The sequence below is a fragment of the Rhinichthys klamathensis genome, unplaced genomic scaffold (genome assembly GCF_029890125.1).
Source record: "Rhinichthys klamathensis goyatoka isolate OS25496 unplaced genomic scaffold, OSU_Roscu_1.1 h1tg000029l_1, whole genome shotgun sequence".
Classification (NCBI taxonomy): Eukaryota; Metazoa; Chordata; class Actinopteri; order Cypriniformes; family Leuciscidae; genus Rhinichthys; species Rhinichthys klamathensis.
Window position 1 is genome coordinate 2,067,833 of NW_026606579.1, and position 19,070 is coordinate 2,086,902.

Genomic DNA, 19,070 nt, shown 5'->3' on the forward strand with positions numbered 1-19,070 from the left:
TTCCTCGATGACATCGGCAACGTCCGAATAAAAGCGAGCGATCACTTCTCGTTTCACCTCAAATAACCGGTTGCCACACATGGTCTAACCACAAACCTTCCCATGATCCAACACTAGGTGTGTCTGTATAGCCATGAATTATACAATGAGTCTGAATCAATGGAGCAAAGCAAACGTCCTCTTCCTGTCATGGCTCTGTTATTTGCTTTTACAATATAACCAAGCCACATCATTTCATATCGACTTGAAATCATGACTTTTTTGGCTTCACTAGATATCTTAAAGTTTGGTTATTATATTTTCGGTTTCGGCTCTGAAGAAATTGACGGATATAAGACATGACACGCTGGACAGTCACAATGAACAGTACATTTCACTAGTAAAAACGATGACAAGATGGCTTACGCAAATAATAATAAAGGAATACAAAAGTCAATTTTAAAAAAAAACTTTTTTTCTGCACTTCCACATAGTTATTTTGGTCATGATCCATTTATAGCTGCTCTCTGGACCTCATGACGGTAGTTGAATGGTCTTCCCGTTTCATCGAGCGAGAGTTCCGTCTGTCGATCAAATTACATCTTTATCTTTGTACAGGGCTAAAGGAGGAGACAATCCCAGAGGTTATTCGAAGGTAGTTAGTGGAAAAAAAACAACAAAACTTCTCTTTGTACTAGTTAAAGTCACAGAAGACTGACCAAAGAGTCTGGCGGCTTCTGTCTAAGCTATTGGCCGTTGATAGTGTTGGCTTTGGTTTCTAGCTGTTGCCTGTGACTCTTTGCAGGTAGACAAAGCTTTAGAACAAGGAGGTAAAGAGACTAGCAGAATATGCAGAAACGCCTCTTTTTCTTGCGTGTTTTTCCTCTCAGCGGTCGAGTTGCACCTTTCACGTTTTCAGCAGAAACAGAGCTAGTGAGACTCGAGACCTACTTTTTTGTGTACGGCTGCAACAGTCTTGATACCACGGTTGTGTTATTGACGTGACTTTAGGAAATGCCATTTACAGTTGGTGGTGCCGCAAACATGACTTGAAATGAACATAAGCTTAGTCGCAGGAGGAACAAAATGACAACAATGAAAAAAAAAAAAAACAACAACAAAAAAACTGCTTTTTTTCTTCTTTTTTTTTTTTTTTGAACATTTTGTCGACATACAGGCAGTGACACTAATTTTTGATACTACTCATGTGCAAAAAATAACAGAGCAACAACTTGAATTGAACCAGCAATTGCATCTAACACCGACGACTACTGTGGCTTGGATATTCACAAACTTAAAACTTCTTTTTTTTGGCAGTATATGTGGCCGTTGGCTTTCTACAGAACGGACTCGCTCCCGTTTCGCTTCTATCTTTTTCGGTCCATGAGCCTCGTGTTCGTTGTGTGAGGTGGCCAAGCTGATTCGAATGAAGTCTTGTCCTTTTGTTCTTCCTTTTATGTTTGTTTTTAAAAAGCAGACGTCTCATGTCTGTCCATCTGTGGTCCCTAAAGATCTGCGGTATAGATTTTCTTCGGGCCAGTCTCCAGATGCATGCTAAATAAATACTCCCGCCTGCTGCGTCCAGTCTTTTTGCTTTTGCGGTGGTTGTGTATTAGTTGAGGGGCGGGGCCTGAAAGGGGCAGAACCACTGCAGAGGGGTGGGGCAAAATAGTCATTCCAGGTCCTCCGATAGGTTGCCCTCCTCAAGCTCCCGGTCATCATCCAGCTCAGGACTGTGATTGGCTGTGGTCACCAATGACATCGGACAGTCCTCGTCGTCCATGTTCAGTGGCTCCTCCTTGACGTGAATTGGATGCCTGCGTAAAAGACATATGATCAAAATTGAGAGAAAAAGTTCTGGTCAAATATTCATTCAAAAGATTGCTGCAGTTATTTGAACAAAACTACAGTAAAAACAGTAATACTGTCAAATATTATTACAATTCTATTTTTATATTTTAAAAAGTAATTTATTCCTGTGATGCAAAGCTGAATTTTCAGCAGTCATTACTTCAGTGTAACATGATTATTCACAAATCATTATAAAATATGCTGATTTAGTGCTGAAAAAACCTTTCTGTTTTTTTTTTATGTTTTTGATGAATCATCAGATCAAAAGAATATATATTGCAACATAAAAGTCTTTACAGTCACTTTTGATCAATTGAATGTGTATTTTCTGAATAAAGGTTTTTAGGTGAAGAACATTCTTATAGATCCCAAACTTTAGAACAGTAGTCCATATAATAATAAGGGTAATCATGATCTTATATGACCATTTAAGAGATTTATTTTGCGATAATGATCATCTAACTGCACACAATCCCACTTATTACTTACTTCATAGATAAAGAAATGTACAATACATATGATTAGGGTTCGAATGACTTTCTTATACGAGAAGGAAAGAGACAACTATGTAGCACAGCTACATAGAAAATTGGTTCTTCAAAATGCAGTGACTGACCAATCACACTCAAGTATTCCAGGAAGCTGTCAAAGTAAGCACTCCTTAAGCATTGTCAACAGAAATGCAACTCTAAGATCCAATTACAAAACTGGAATGAAATAAAAGTGTAAACTCATCAACACCAACACAAAAAAGTAGGCCCGCATTCAACATGGCATTGGAGACAAACTTAACTCAAGATGTCTGTGTTTTCAAAGTTGCAAAAAAAGCGTTAACAGCAATTAAACCCCGATTAATGAAGCGTGTGTGGAAACGCCAAAGCGTTGACAGTAAAATATGCTCGCCGCTGAGAAGTTTACTGATGGCACCTGCTATTTAAAAGGGAAAAAAGAAGTAGCTGCAGCCCCATTATAAATAATGGAGAATTTCTCATCCTCTCGCCCCTGGAGCAAGGGGGGGTTTGTTGGGTGGGTGGGATAGAGTGGAGCTTTTTTTTTTTTTTATCTTGTTAATAGAAAGTGCAGGCCTTCGTTAATATGCAGGGGCCGTGGTGGCACTTCTCGAGTGAGGAGACAACCTGCAGCTAGACTCCACCATTAATCAACTTCAGACTGCCAGTTGCCTCGGACACCATGATCCATGTTTTTAACTCCAAATGGATGAATATCTTTACCGACTGTCAATAAGTGTAGGGAGGAGGGTAAAAAAACCCCCAAAAGATGCAAAGCGGTTTGGCGAGGAGCGGCGAGATGCCGGAGAGAGGGTGGAAGTTAGGTTACTAACAAGAATAATAACTCTGTCATACACAAACAAGGCTTAACATGATCTCGGGCACTTGGCAGGGAGAGAGGTTTGTGCTACCATGATAAATCTGACAAAACCTAATTATTTCTGACACGTCGGATGCATCAGGAAATCCCGATGGACTGGAGAGAGAGAGAGAGAGAGGAATCCTTATCAACTAGTCTCTGTATTAGGCCGTGTCTGGCTGCTCTCTCCTGGGTCGCGCTCATCAATGGCACGGGGAACTTTGAATATGAAAAGAATTTTAAAAGGTACAGATTACTTTAATATTTATAGCAAAATAGATTAATATTCAGATGTGGAAGCGGCAGGATGTTTCTGTCTCCTGTACTCGGCTACGTGAGCTGGAGAGAAATGGGGCGACTCTGTCGGACCACCACAGTGATATATTTCACACCCTCAAGAAATACCTGCGGATTAAAAACTTCTCCCTCCTTTATTAAAGCAATTAATTCAAGCACAATAGCGTCTGCTTGTCACACGGTGTAATCTTGGGTAGATACAGCACCATCGGCCTTTAATGTAGTTCTTTTTCGTTTGACTAATTTAACAGTTTTATATGATTTGAATAATTTGATGGAATTCATTATCGTAATTCCCATTAGCGTTTGTAAACATCTAGTCATAGTCAACAATGTCTTTTATAGCACCATTTATAGTTCTTTCCCGTATTTTTTTTAATGCAATTGTGTGTAATCTCCGCTGCATTTATCATACAATAACAAACTGATATACACTTGAGGAAATAATGCAGCAACAAATGGCCAAGCTTTAGTCTTCAAACTATGGCATTTTGGGTGGGAATATCCCATCATGCCTTGCTCTCATTGGTATATTCATCTGCAATTTTGTTATTTTAATTTGTCATCAATTTCATTCGTTTTTAACAGGCCTTACAGCCATTAAATGAATCTATAATGTTAACATCTATTTTGTCATCATAGTTTTACTGTGTGAATTGTTTTATTCCTGTCATTTCTCTGCCATCATAGTCATAATAATGATGCTACAAAGTTAAGAAACGTCTATTTGGGACCAAAAAAATGGGGTCATGTTTTGTCCGCCGCATTTATCGTTCAATAACAAACTGATACATACTTATATTTACACAAATGATCAAGCTTTGGTCTTCAAAAAGTGTTAATTTAGGCAAGAATATCCCATCATGCCAGTCTCTCAGTATCTCTAAATTTTTTAATGTTGTAATTTGCCATTTAAAAAAATAAATCATTTTACTGCTCTTACAGCCATAATAATGAAGCGATAACGTTAGTAAACATCAACTTTGTCATAATGTTTGATGGGGCTACACCGTTGACCGTCAGCGCTCAGCTAATGTTCCGCTGGCCACATTTATCGTACAATAACAAACAGATATACTTAAAGATATTACGGCGAGACAAATGATCCCGGTCGGTCCGACGTTCCACTGGCCATTAAGCTCGACACAGGCCTTTACTCCTAATGTGAAGAAGCATGGCTTACAGCTTTCATTTGCATTAATTATAAATCAGCAGCATGCTAGTGAGGTTGGAGGAGGAAGGAGAGAGGAAGAGAGAAATGATTAGTCCTCGCCGTCCCTTCTCCACTGTATTGAGATGTCAGGATGAGACATTTAGTGTTTAATGAGAGGCTGGCATGAGAAAATCTGGAGCCGGAGTCTGGCACAGCACTCAAGGAAGACACTTCCCTAAACCAAAATGATCAGAGATGACTATTACGGCAAACACCACTATTTTTAAGTGTGTTTGTGCGAACGTGTGGGTTTAACCACGTTTTATTACATGGTTCTCTGGAATGCTTGATTTTGATTGGTCAGTCACAGCAAATAGTGATTAAATATGTATATTTATTTATATACTGAATGATTACTGCAAAAAAAGTTTTTGGCACAAAGCTTGCTTTTTTTTAAACGACTGCACATCATCCCTTAAAAACGAGGGTAAATGAGCAGTTTGCAACCCATTTTACTTCCATGGAGTGAAACTGTATTAAAATTGAGCAAAAATACAGGACCTGATTTTATCCATCGAGAATTCACTGGATAAAATGTGCATTGATAAATACATTTTTTATTTTACATTGAAGAGACTGTTAGATGATCATATTGTATTTTGCTTATATAAAAGCAAGCTTAAATTGTTCTCCTCTAAAGAGATATGGCAAATATCATATGTGTGCACGCGTGGTTATCTGGTCTGATGCCATTAATGCAACATGTTCAGAGAAAGGTTAGTCTAATTGTTCTGTTTCTCAGGAGACAAAATGTGAATGTGTTGTCCTCTTTAGCTTCTTCATTATTAAATGCAGCCTGGAAAAAGCCACTCGCAAAACATACTTCTTCCATTTCGTTCATGTACAGGTCATGTAAGAGAGATTTCACCTTTATTGAGCATTTATGTCTTAACGCTTCAGCCAGAAAGAGAGAAAATATGAAAGACGGAGAGGCAGAAGGAGCGAAAGAGAGAGAGGGCGGTCTAAAAACACCAGACTTAACTGTCCATTATTAAAAGTGAAATAACCTGAGGGAGTGAATACACAGGGATTCTGTCTGGATCTCAGATTTGGCACACTTCACACTACTGTCCCACTTCTGAATCAAACACACTCCCATTAACACACATTTCTGGAGCGTGCGGTGTGTTTTTTAGCTAATAGTGTCTTTGGGTTAGCATTAGCAACTGAAAACGCATGAAACTCAAATGTGTGTGAACGCGAGTCTGACTGCGTACGACACACTTCCCGCTGCCCTTGTGCGACTATCTTTGGCTCGGTAAACACAGCCATCCAGCATGAGTGACATCACTGATTAGGGCGAGCACATGTTCTATATCACCATTCCTCCGACCGGCACCGCATTAATCTTTCATCAGCCTGTGCTCTCTCTCTCTCTCTCTCTCTCTGAGCCATTAAAAAAGATGGAAAGGCAAAGATTTTAAAGTAATTAATGATATAGTTGGCTTCTAAATATTAATAGGAACGGTCTTGCATAAAATATAACATCTAAACCTCTGCGATGTGGACAGTGGGGTAATTACAAGGGAATCTATAATTATGGCAGCCTTTCACTTCTTACCTATTTATAGGTAAGAGCTGTAATCCAAGAACCAAATGTACACTTAACCTCAGGTCTAGATGATTTTGTGTGTTTCTTTTTTTGAGCATATGAAATTTAAATGTAATTTAGGAACCTTGCAAATATACATACCACTGCAAGTTCAGTGCTAAAACTCCTGATCTGAAAGAACAAAATATTTAAATATTTTATTATAAATAATAATTTTACTTTTATAATAATTAATCATTTTGGGATCTTAAATACAAAACATAAATGACCCCATATACTTAAAAAAAAAAAAAAAAAAAAAAAAATGCACTGGCCTTCAAAAAATTCATTTTTATAATTTTACATCATTTTTACATTGTTTTTCTTTTCAGCTGGTGTAATTGCTGATTAAAAAAAACAAGCAATATAAGCCAAAAAAAATCATAGTATACTTTTCATGATCCAAGCAAATTTTGTTGGATAAAATCAAGCCCTGCCCATTACATCCCACTGAATATTTTCTAAATAACTTGAGATGTGTCTAAATGCACGTGTGAACTTACAGTTGGGTCTGCGGGGAGTATCCGGGACTGCTGTGTCCGTTAGTGTCCAGGTGATCTAGTGTGCCGTTGAGATCTTCATGCGTGGTGCCCTGCAATAGGCCGGTCGGGCTGCCGCTCATCAGTCCATGAGGACTCGCCCCCATCATACCTGACGCGCTATTCATCAAGCCTGGATTACCCAGCAACGGCAAAGAGGTCTCCGCCAACGCAGCCTATGAGAGAAAGAGAGAGAGAGGGAATAGTTACACTCAAGCCTTTTCAGCAGGCGGCATGTCATGGCGCACGGCTTCCAGCTCGTTCAAGATTATCTCCTCTTTTTTATTGAGTTACTTCCGAATTATTGCTGAAGAATAAGTCTCGCCGTATGATAAAAACAGAAGAGAACTGCCAGGAAAAAACAACAACAACGGGAGAGTTTTGAAGTTGCAAAAACAATCTCTTCACCTCACAAGACAGGCCTCAAATGAACAGCGAATAAAGAAAGCACAAACATCCACATAATAATGAAACCATCCAAAACTTTACCTCAAAACAGTTAAAGAAAAAAAAAAGACTCCTGACATTTTTGCCTCCTGCACATTAAAGTTAGATACAGTAATTAAATTTTAAAGTTTTTGCCACGAGCAGCTCGCTGGCCGACACTGCGAAGCCAAATCATTTATGACAGTTTGGATAAATATTAATGATTATGCCCTCGCATTTGCACAGGCTGCTATCAATCTGAGGCCAGGCTGGGGGAGAAGGTACCTGCCTCTACCACACGGTGTCCTTCTAGACTCTCACTGCCAGTGCCAACCTCTCTCACTCACACACACACACACACACACACACACACACACACACACACACACACACACACACACACACACACACACACACACACGTTACCTGTAAGCTGGCGTTGAGAGCCGCCCCATAACCCAGACTGGATGGCAAGTTCTTGACCAGCGTTGGGCTCCTGAACACAACAACACAAATGTTGAACAATTACTATTAATCTGACTAACAACATCTGAAAGACATTTATACTGTGTGTGTGTGTGTGCGTGTGTGTACCCTGTTATCTTCTGAGATCTACGTTTCTGATATTCCATTTCATCCACGGTCCACACGGCACCCTTCACGTTCTCCACCCGGACAAAACACTTGTGCAGGCTGAGGTTGTGTCGCACTGCGTTCTGTTAAACATACAAATATGGAATTAAAGTTGGCCATATTTACTCCAATAGATGTCTCAGTGTGCATAATTCATCAGTGCATATTAATCCAAAAAATAAAACATTTTTATATTTTAAAGCTTTCTGTTGTCATAACCAAGGAGAAAATATTAACCAATAATATCACAGCCACATTTTCACTATGCTAAAATAAAATCATTTTATGCCCCAATATCATCTACAGCAGAAGACTATTTTTGTTGTAACATGTTATGGCAGATTATACTAAATATGGGATATGGGATAAATATGGCAGATAAAACTACATTTTTAAAACGTTTTTTTTTTAAGCAGAAGTAAATTATCTTACAATAATTAAGAACACAAAAAGACATTTATTCAGTTTTTCAAAATGACCCATAAACACTCTTTCATAATCATGAAGCATTGTAAAAATAATAATAAAATAAAGAAATACGGCAAGTCTCGTATGTCGCCATAATAGAATCTAATTAAAACATGCAGCAAAGAAGCCAAATAATAACCTTTGCTCATATTACATTTTTTCATGTTTTATTTGAGGGGTGGGTGTTTTTTGCTCTAAGAAAAGGGAGAGAGAGGAATATAAAAAAAAAAAAAAAAAAACCTCATAAGCAGATCTCGCATCTGACCTGAAAATCCCAGGATTTGATTGATCTTAATGCCCATGGCTCTGAATATGATAATTTTAATATTAATGAGCAAATGAGCAGTTTTATTATGCATGCTATATAGTTATAACTAATAAGCTGGCGGGGCTGAGAGCTCGATCCCCAAGCTGAGCTGATGAGACCAAGCACAGATATTAAATCACCTTTCATTCCTTTTTAAAAATTCTCTCTGTTAATCAAATGACAAGCCCGTCACCAGCCGGCCCTGCCTGGGCCCTCACAAAAGAGCAGGGAGGATCCAAATGGAAATTCCTGCTCCGCTATTGTAGAAGGAGGGACCCGAATATGCTGAAAGCCCCTGCTTTGCCTCTTTGTTCCAGTCGGGACTAGATTAAAAAATATTTCGGTTGATAAGGACAGAGGGGCAAAGAGAGCTGGAAACAGGGATGCATTTGCGGCTACAAGGCCATAAAATGCCTAAAAACGCTCATTCAAGCGTCTCCGAACAGGCGCTCTGCCAGTAAATGAGTCGTGGCCCAGCATGCATCTGTACGGGGAGCTATTGCACACCCTTGTGGAGCTGTAATCATACACCAGCATCATTAGCAATCCAAATCCAAATTAATTCACTTTGCTAAATCTAGTGCTGGGAAATGCTTGGCATGCTGATGAGAGACGGAGAAACCTTTGAGAGGTTAAAAGAGAGGAGAAAACGGACGTGTGCTGTATCCTATCGACACGCACTGCTATACCCTGTCTAAAAATAGAGGATGGCTTTTATCGTATCCTCCTTTTCTTTTTATCCCCGTCTGACAATGTATTTGTTGGGACAGAGATACAAATGAGGCCTTTTGTCCTGGGAAATAAAGCGTGTTTTCTGGATGACAGCGGCATTAGCGCTTTAGAGCCAGGCAGGTCTTAACCTCTCTCTCCATTTGTCTTGTTCTCCTTGGCTTTTTGTCTGGCCGCACGAGTTATAGAGTGTGCGAAGCCTCGGCTGACATCAACAACAACAAGAGAAGGGATGTAGTGGTGTGCGTCTACAAGGCAAACAGCCATCCCTCAACGTAATTAACCAATAATATGCAGGGTGGGGAAGGAGAAAAAATGAAAAGGAGACACCGAGAAAGCAGTAATACGCCACGTCTAACAAAAGGTGCTGATGATTGAGTGGCTGGTTAGTAATTAGCGCGTCAGAGCACACACCTCCCCGTCAAGACTAGGCTATTAATTGCACCAAATTAGAAAATGATATCAGAGGCTGAATTATTCTTTCACTTGTCACAGAGTGAGCGGGCGAGCGAGTGCGAGATAAAGAGAGAATTCGCCCTTTTCAGGAGGCAGGTTAAAAAGAGGCGCAATCGCTGCTAATCGTCCCTCACAGGCCACCGTAACACGTTACCTTCCAGGTGGCGGCGTTGCGTCTGAAGTAGGCGAAGGTGCGTGTGAACCAGCTGTAGATTTCGTTGAGCGTTAGCTGCATGTCACCTGACTCCATGATAGCCTGCGATGAGATGCCATTAAGCGGTGCGTTAGAGACTGGAGTGCGTCAAGGCTCTCTCACCCAGACTTAATTCAAGCAGCAATTAATTACAATCTAATCAGGCTAAAGCTAATTTATTTCCCCACTCACCTGCCTGATGAGGGTTGCATAAGTAAACGGTGGCCTGACGTCAGCGTTCTTGTAAAACTCGTAGTTTGGGGCGATCTCTGCGGAGAAAAAGAAATAAAGAAACCGTAAGAACGAAGCAGCAGATAAATAAAAAAATAAACCACAGTGTCGCCACCTGGGATAATTGCTAAACGCGCCTCCGCCAGGAATTCATTCAGGATTTTATCAAATTAAAACGGCAGAGGCGGAAGGAGTTAGGAGTTGGGAGTTGGGGGGGGGGGGGCACCTCAAATCAGCATTTTACATGTCCAACTAAATACATTTTTAATTAATCTCTCTCTGGAGAAATCTTAAACATTAACACGCTCATGAAATTAGAGCCCACGTCGATATTTTGTATGTGTTTGAATAATTCATGCTTTCCCGCTGCTCCCAACACTTGCACAAGACCAGTAAATATAAACATCAAACAAGAAGATGTTTTTACATGCATCGCCTTCTTGAATATTGCATTATTTTATATTTGCCTGTAATTAAAATTCATTGAATATTGATGATTTGATTTGAGCCTGATTTGCATAAAAAGCTCACTGGAACAAACAAGCACAAAAAAAACTTCTCCAAACCTGAGGACAAGGGCATGGAGTATTTGTCGGTGTGGCGTCTGCGCATGGCGCCCATGCTGGGCACGTTGGCTGGACTGAGAACGTTGGGCACCTGGGGCATCTGGGAAAGGGGCGTGACTGGAGCGGTGGGCGTGGTCGGCGTCTGAGGTAAGTTGGGGGGTGAGACAGATGGGAGGTTCTTTGACATTGTGACGCTGGAAACGAGATTCAGCTGTAGAAGAGAGAGAGAGAGAGAGAGAGAGAGAGAGCGCACGTTTTAAACGAGTGCTGGCTCATTCCTACAGCTGTGTTTCCCCTAATAAGCATAGGAGGAAGCAGCCAATCTGCACTAATTACAGGATGAAATTGTATCATAAGAATTCTAATTAGAGCACGCTGTTAAAGATTATCTAATGATCAGGCTGTGAGTTATCCCGGCCCATCTCTATCCCATAAGAGCTCCCTGGATGCAAAGCACACGCACAGTGAGGAGATCACCTGGCTTTCTGCCATAGCCTGGTACCTCGCTAGTGATCCGTCTTGCTTTCTTCCTGTCGTACCAACCAAACACAGTGGCAGGTTTTTAATCGATACGCACTTTTTTGTGTCCCAACTTCACCCGAGTGGAAAATTCCATCCTGACCTTTAGTCTCACTGGTAATTCCTTTGAATGGTAATGACATCATTACATATTCAAACCAAATTGCCTTAATTGCGAATTGGCAGGCGGAATTCCGGTGCTTTTGGAATTGAAAACGACCGCCGGTTGAACATCAACAATCGCTTGTGGCACGTGTTGATAAATACAATGAAATGTCAAGCTGGCTATTCTCAGGCGACCGCGTGGCTGCTCTATAGACAATTACAGCTCCACTTATAATGATAATGAGATAATGCCAACACAGAGAGGGGCACGCGCTATACCACTGTGAGAAATCAATGACTCCTCTAGGGGAATGTTGTATTCTGGCTAACGACTGGAACTAAGACCTTGAAAGGAAATTAATGACAGAGACGTGATGTCTACCAGAGGGACGTCTTAGCAAAAGGGTAAACGGTTATGTTTTTGACATCACAACATCACATGCTGAGTAAATACTTGTGTCTTAAAGTCAATATGAAATTAAAAAGGACATTTACTTCTAAAACGTGCTCCTGGTCTTACTGTGAACAATTTATTGGTGCACATTATTAAAAAAAATACAATGAATAAACGAGTGAATAAATAATAAATAAATACTGTGATTTCCCCACATTGAATATACGATTACATTTTTAAATTCACCACAGATGTTGAAAACAAAAGCTTTTTTTCCCCCTCACCGTTACACTACAGTTAGCAATAATTCTGTGCATTATACTGATAAATGCAGCTTTCTAATATGAGACACAAATACAGTTTGTGTGTGAAACGTATTGCCATTTGTACATTTGTACCCTGCTTGCAAAAACACAGTTTGATGTGTAAAATACATTGTATAATTCGTCAGGGCCTGGGTCACGGCACCAGATTTAAGGATTGTCCTTCTAAATGTCTTTCTCACTGCAGCCAAACCACTGCATCAGCCCATAATTACACAGTACTCATCTAAAAAGGTTTTGATACACTGTCAAACACTGCTAAAAAGCACTTCATAATAAATCCTATCAGTACTGAGTGAGTGAGCGAGCGAGCGAGCAGGGAAACAGATAGAGTGTGCTGCATGTATATTTAAAATGTTAAGACAAGATTTTCCTTCCTTCTCCTCACCTGGTTATGGCAACAAGCGTAACATGTTTGCAGGCATACAATCCGGTGTTTGCAAAATGGAATTTATTAAAGCTTAACTGAGCAGGAGTGAATGAGACATAGGGATCAGCCCCTTACTACTGCTGCTCATCTGAATATATATTCAAGGTTGGCTGAGAGGAAGGGAAGGGGTTGGAAAAAAAAAAAGAGCCCCTCATTATTCAGGACTAGCAGCCTTGGTAACTTTGATTTTCAGCCATCCATGGCATGGCCAAAAGGTAACATTTAATGAAGTGCCATTCAGAGTTTAAATGGGGTCGTATAACAGGATACCCCGCACCCTGTGTTGGGCTACTGATAGCTGTTGAGCGTTTGTCGGTGCTAGTTTTGTCGTGCTAATAAATTCGCACTATTAATATTTATCAAATGTGTGGGATGGTTCTCTGATGGCCCTGTGCGTACGAGGGTGTGAAAGTACCGCCATATTATCTCTAACATCCCTTTTTTGCGGGGAGGATATACGTGTTCTCTTTTGTACCTGTGAAACTGATAACGCTGAAGCGCTCGCGTGAGCCCAACACTTGCACTAAAAGACAAAAAGGAGCATGCCGAAAAAAATCGCAGACCCTCGCTGATTATTTAAGAACTCGCCATTAATTGCTCATCATCAAATGCAATTAGCAGTCCTTTCATGTGCGGTTTATGTAATGTAATACTTCATTAATATTATTCATTCGTATGCGGTTGTGGATTATAGGCTGAACGTTTTTTATTAGAGTCGATTTCACCGTGCTGCTGGAGTTCTGAGAATGGAAAAAAAAACCTTGAATAATAAATCGACAGAGGTGAGCAGTCGATTCCTGATGGATTTACAGGATAATTATTCTGTCTTGTGATTATCTGCTTTATACGGTGGGAGGTGATGAGAAAAATTATACTGGTGAAATTAGCTACTTGCTAAGCGGCAGAAACACATTAACAATGTTTTCCCTCGCAAAATATTGAATATCTAATAAATAATTCTGATAAATAATATTTATCACAGCCTACTCTCTTTTGTAAACACTTTCATTTCCAGCACAACACTCTGCGTCTTTTGTGTTTTGCTTTTGATTAATGGTTAAGAACATATTTGGGAGAAAATCTGATGTTTTTTTCTTTACAGGGATGATCCAGACAGATGGGCCGTTTTCAAATATTGCTCCATTTTTTTTTCTACAAATACACCGCAATATCTCTGAATGTTTACAGATTACGGGTTATTTCTTTACAGATCATCTTATCACAGTTTCTATCTATCATTTCAAACTGTTTGTTTTCTAAAACAAAGCGTCTTCCCCCTACTTTAAGTGTGCCTGCGGTCGCGGTGCTAAATAGCTTTTACCCGCCAATAGGTTGTTTGCTGTGCTAAGCCATCAGAGTGTAATGGCTCTGCGTTTTTGGTTGAGATCGGGTGTATGATTTAATGCTCTCTCCTTCCTGATAGGGTCCCAAGAAAGCAGGCATTACAAATCCCATTCTCCTCTCATCCTCCAGCCGTGTTTAGAGAGCTCATTTACCACCCGAGTCCTGTTTACTGTACGCGTACCAATATGCACTCACCGGTTTTGGTGATGGTTTGGGCTCTGAAGGCCTCATGTGCAAGTGTGCCATCATCGCCTGAAGACGCTCACGTTCTTTAGAAAGCTGTTAGTGGAAAGAGGGAGGAAGAGAGAGAGCGAGAAAAAAAGAAAACAGACCAGTTTTAGAAATGAGTGATTTTCCCCAGACTACCACAGTAATACATCTTGTTATCGAGCTTGTCTGCTTGTAATAAATCCTGCATACAGCCGAACAGGCTTCCTTAAGCTTGCCTCAAAGAAACAGACATAAAGCAGCGGTTCTCGACCGGTGGGTCGCAACCCAAAAAAGTCTTTTCTGATGGGGTCATGGACAGCTGCAAAACAACAATGTTAAACACAAATAAAAATGCAGTTAACCATAAACTTGAGTATAGTTCAGATAGAACAGCTTTGAGGAGAGAAAACATCACATATCTTGTCCAAAGCATCAACTGTTTTAGAGCAAATTCACTTGGAAATCGGTAATATTAGTAATACTCGTCCTTTTTATTAAATTGACTATATTTCTTTAGAGCATTTTTTAATGTTTAAAACGTATTAGTATGTGCAGAAATACCCAAGATGAATAAATGCGTAAAAGTATACTTTTATGTAAAAAAAACCACGTTATTTTATGTATTCAGCTTTGTTGCAAAGTGTTTTCCTTTTATGCTTGATTTTAAGGACATTTTTGTTACTTTAAGATGATAAAAATAGTTTTGCACTGTGTTGGACACCTGAAGCAAAACCAGTTGAGAACCACTGAGAGCGAGAGAGAGAGAGAGAGAGAGAGAGAGGCGGATTAAAGCAAAGATAAGAGAACCATTCCTCGTGGTGCGGTGATGGAGAGCTGAAGGTGGTGCTCGGAGGTCACAGAAAACAAATAGCACTTCATCTTTTTGTCAATAGCAGAATTTAGGTCAGCAAAGCTCTGACAGTAACAAGATACTCAGGCCATAAATTAGAGGGTCCTGGTCGTCGACTCAAAGTCCTGTGGACACTGTTAGGGCTGGACTGGATCTAGCAGCTGCCGAGAGGTGAAGGGGTCCCGCAAACAGAGTGCCAGTCGGTCCCGCCTCCCTGCCTCCTCCCGGGTCCTCTGAGGTCCAGTTAGTGCCCCGGCGATCCGTTATCATCAATCTAACTCACGGAGAGTGACAGGGACCGGCCCGCACAGCGCACCGCCTTGAACTCCACCAGCGAGCCGGGATCCGAGCTCTGAACCGGGCCTCATTACCACTGACGGAGGACAAAAAAGGAAAAAAAGCCCGGAAAAAAGCCCAGAAGGACAGAAAACAGCAGCGCTGCTGTAATTGGTCACAGTGTAAGCACGCCGGCTTTGTGGTATCAGCGAACAAGAGAACAAGTCAAGGGAGAAATCGTGATGTCCGTCTGTTATTTTACATATAAACAAGAATTATTCATCGTTCTGTTTCAAGAGCCCAACAAATAAATAGGGAGGGTTTCGCCGAGCGTAAAAACCTTTAAAGGTTGAGGGGAACGCTTGGCTTGCATTCAGATGGGCATCACAGAGGCTTAGAGGGGCCACGATCAGAGAGCAATCCACACTACAAAGGCAAGGCGGCTTTTTGTGCGAGTAAACGTCAGGGAACGGCGAGATCTACATAAAAAAGGCCGCAAATACACCGCAAGAGAAACCGGTTATTTATTTGAAATTAACAGGAGGAGGATGGATTTTAACCCCAGCGCAACCCTTACGGCGTATCCCATGGTGCACCGGAAGGTGTGAGGCAAAGGACAGAGCGTTAACTGGTGGGAGAGATGGTCGCAGACTCGCAGCGCTGAGTAATAGCATCCCTCAATCACTGCTCTCATTATCTCGCCAGCGTGACACCTTAATAAGGTCACGCTCCAGCTACTGAAAATAGTGGCTCTCTTTAGAGGTTCCTTCAGGTGCAAAGTGTATTTAATTAACACAGTCCAGCCCAGATGCGCGCATATTAATTGGACGGGATAGAAAATAAGCACAAACCATGATTCAATTATAAAGGCCTGTGATGGTTTTCACCTTTGTTGGGATGGATTTGCTCAAGGTGTCCCTTGTGCATTTTTAAAGTTTTTTTATGGCAACAAGCTAATTAATTAAATGCACTGGAAATGTTTGGTGTTATGCTGCAAAAAAGCGGTTAAAGTTTAACAAGTGTGTGTTAAAGACAACATGAAATTCAAAATTGACATGATTTACTTTTATTAAGCCCAACATGTCGGTACTGAACACCCACTTTTCACAATTCATTCAAGACCTGATGACAAAATTAAGTCGCTTTAAATATTTCCTGCTTTTAATACACAGCAAATGCAAAAACAGGCTTTCCGAACACTCCCACTATCTGTCATTGGTCAGATCAACAGATCAACAGCTCAGTGTTTACAGACGCTGTTAACCAAATGACAAACACCACAGGCAATTTATATTGTTATACGAGCTAATAATATTTGCAATACACAATGCTAAGTTTCAAGTGTAGTTATTTTAAAGTGACGTAGTTACATTGTGCTTACTATAGAGTTACGGTTAGGATTAATTATGCATAATTTACTGGTATTACTATAGTAAGTACACGTGTAACTATGTCACCCTAAAATAAAGTGTTACATAAGCTAGTATGCGAACTAGATAAAGCTAAGCTTTGTCAGTTTTGGTTTAACGTTTGTGAAGAAATTAGCCTACAAATCATACATGAATTGTAAATTCCATGTTGTCTTTAAAGTGAAAATTACAATTCTGTCATTTACTCACCTTTGTGTTCCAAACCTGTATGACTTGCTTTCTTCTGCTGAGAAACAATGAAAGTCAATGGGGTCCAAACCAATGCTAAACCAAATTGACTTGTATGGATACACAACATTTTCTTTTGTGTTCCACAGAAGATAGAAAGTCATAGAGGTTTGAATAACATAAGCGTGAGTAAAGAATGCCAGAACTGTAATTTTTTGGCTGAACTGTTCTTTTCAGTGTGTGTTTATATTCATGAGTCTACTGTACCTGAATCTCTAGCTGTTGTACCACCTGCATCTGTACTCGGCACTGGGCGGTACTCCTGTCGTCCAGAGCGTGCTCATTGTTAAGGTGCCTGTAGGCAAACAGGAGGAACTGATGAAAAACCAACCCCACATACACACACACACACACACACACACACGGGCTGGACTAATAACAAGCGGTTGCTGTTGATCAACTACCACCGTTGTTGATGAATATGATTTCTGGATTACAGGACGTCCAGCCCATTAGCTTTTAACAAACCGCCGCTGTCTAACAAGTGTGTCTCTCGCTTGCTGAAAGCCGGTGTTTAACATCACAATAGAGCGACTGTCATGCGAATGAGAGGCAGCGCTCAGAACACAACAGCTTATGAGGGATGTTGGCGTACAAAAGGCCTCGCGCAGAGGTTTTGTCTTCTACATTTATCAAGAAATAAATATAATAAATGCAATTTAACTCGAGTAACGTTTAAAAAGCGCCTCCTACGAAGAGTGCATTATTCCCTCGACATATTAAATGTATCTACTCATCCTTTCATTAGAATATTACGCAGGGAAAAAAAACACTTCAGACTGCAAGAGCAGTCAATGGCGGTTTTCCTTGATTGGATTTTGTCTGCAGGACACAAAAGAAGCCCACCATTAAAATAGACCTTTATTCCCGGCAACCGCACGGAGGCGAAAAGGTTTTTAAAAGTGTTGTGATGTTCGGTAATGAGCCTCTATCTAAATTATCATTGGTGACAAACCCACAAAGCGCTCTTTTAGAAGACATGCTTGTGAAATGCCAATGCTGCCACTCTCTTTCCTGTAATTATAGGTTAGCTTGCAGACCCTTCAATGATCATTTACAGTACAACCTCCAGTGCATTAGTGTGAGCTTAAATTGCGCACACACACACACGCGCACGCAAACACACCCACCCACACTGAGCTAGTTTTAACACTACTAAGCATTTTCTCTATTCATTCTCTATTCATAGCGTGAGCTATTGTTTATGTGCAAAACGCAAAATAACAACGTATTCATAATCCTCCTCAAACACGCCAATCAAAGCAGAGGACATTTGAGAACACAATGGCCACCGCTACCTTTCAATTATGCCTGTGCCCATTTAAAATTATTTCATTCCATCACGCCCGCTTTTGCTATTGTAACCGTTTCAGGTCTAATGCTCAGATATTCTCCATTATAAATCAAGAGTGAGATAGCATTGAAAAAAAAAAAAAATTGGTGAGGATGACTGGAGAGCTGGTGCCTTTCTCCGGCCCCGTGCCTAATTGCTGTTTCAGAATGCGCATGCAAAGGGGCATTTCATTAATCATGTAATCAGGTCCCTCGCAGGGAACTAATGCTGCAAATACCCTTTTCATTTCACTGCTCATAATGCTATCTTGGGCACTTGATGTATGGTGGATGTCATATATTACAGCTGCTTCAAAAGCCACGACTGGCTAGTTCCTCTGTCCCGACAGGTAGCTTGCTAAATAACACATCTTATCTCACACGCCCCGTTTCTCATTAGCGACCATCTAGATCCCAATCTTGTTTCTTTTAGGAACGTGAGGTTTTCTTTTCTAATGGAAGCCCGTTTCCACGTCCAAGAGTCAAATAAAGAAAGAAAGAATTGGAAAGTTTCAAATATTAGGTTATTTAAGCATTTTTTGGAGATGGAGAGTGACAGTTGTTAAAATAGTCACAATTGTGAGATATAAAAGCACAGTTATGACAAAGTCATTAGTGTGAGACATGAAGTCACAACTGTGCAATATAAGGTTACAATTGTAAAATATAATGTAAGTTGTATGAAAAATATATTTTGAAATAGTTAAAACGCAATTAAGAGGGAAAAAATGGGGAAAGTATGAAGTGACAATTGTAAGATATAGTCACAATTAATTGAAAAA

The 19,070-nt window shown here is 40.4% G+C and overlaps 1 protein-coding gene across 8 annotated transcripts in view; it reads right to left on the bottom strand.

The window, feature by feature from the left end:
- Positions 1-927: 927 nt before the first annotated feature.
- Positions 928-19,070, bottom strand: part of foxp2 (forkhead box P2) — a 104,617-nt gene continuing 86,474 nt past the window's right edge. For 6 of the 8 annotated variants that reach the window (XM_056245253.1, XM_056245258.1, XM_056245259.1 and 3 more), the window contains 10 exons: positions 17,164-17,251; positions 14,158-14,241; positions 10,848-11,058; positions 10,243-10,319; positions 10,012-10,113; positions 7,859-7,980; positions 7,691-7,760; positions 6,803-7,014; positions 6,402-6,431; positions 928-1,796 (listed from right to left, as the gene is read on the bottom strand). In XM_056245253.1, the coding sequence (XP_056101228.1) occupies positions 1,652-1,796; positions 6,402-6,431; positions 6,803-7,014; positions 7,691-7,760; positions 7,859-7,980; positions 10,012-10,113; positions 10,243-10,319; positions 10,848-11,058; positions 14,158-14,241; positions 17,164-17,251 (1,141 nt within the window). In that variant the 3' untranslated portion in view covers positions 928-1,651. The remainder of the gene's footprint in view (positions 1,797-6,401; positions 6,432-6,802; positions 7,015-7,690; positions 7,761-7,858; positions 7,981-10,011; positions 10,114-10,242; positions 10,320-10,847; positions 11,059-14,157; positions 14,242-17,163; positions 17,252-19,070) is intronic. The other 2 variants (XM_056245257.1, XM_056245256.1) reach the window with 1 other exon arrangement.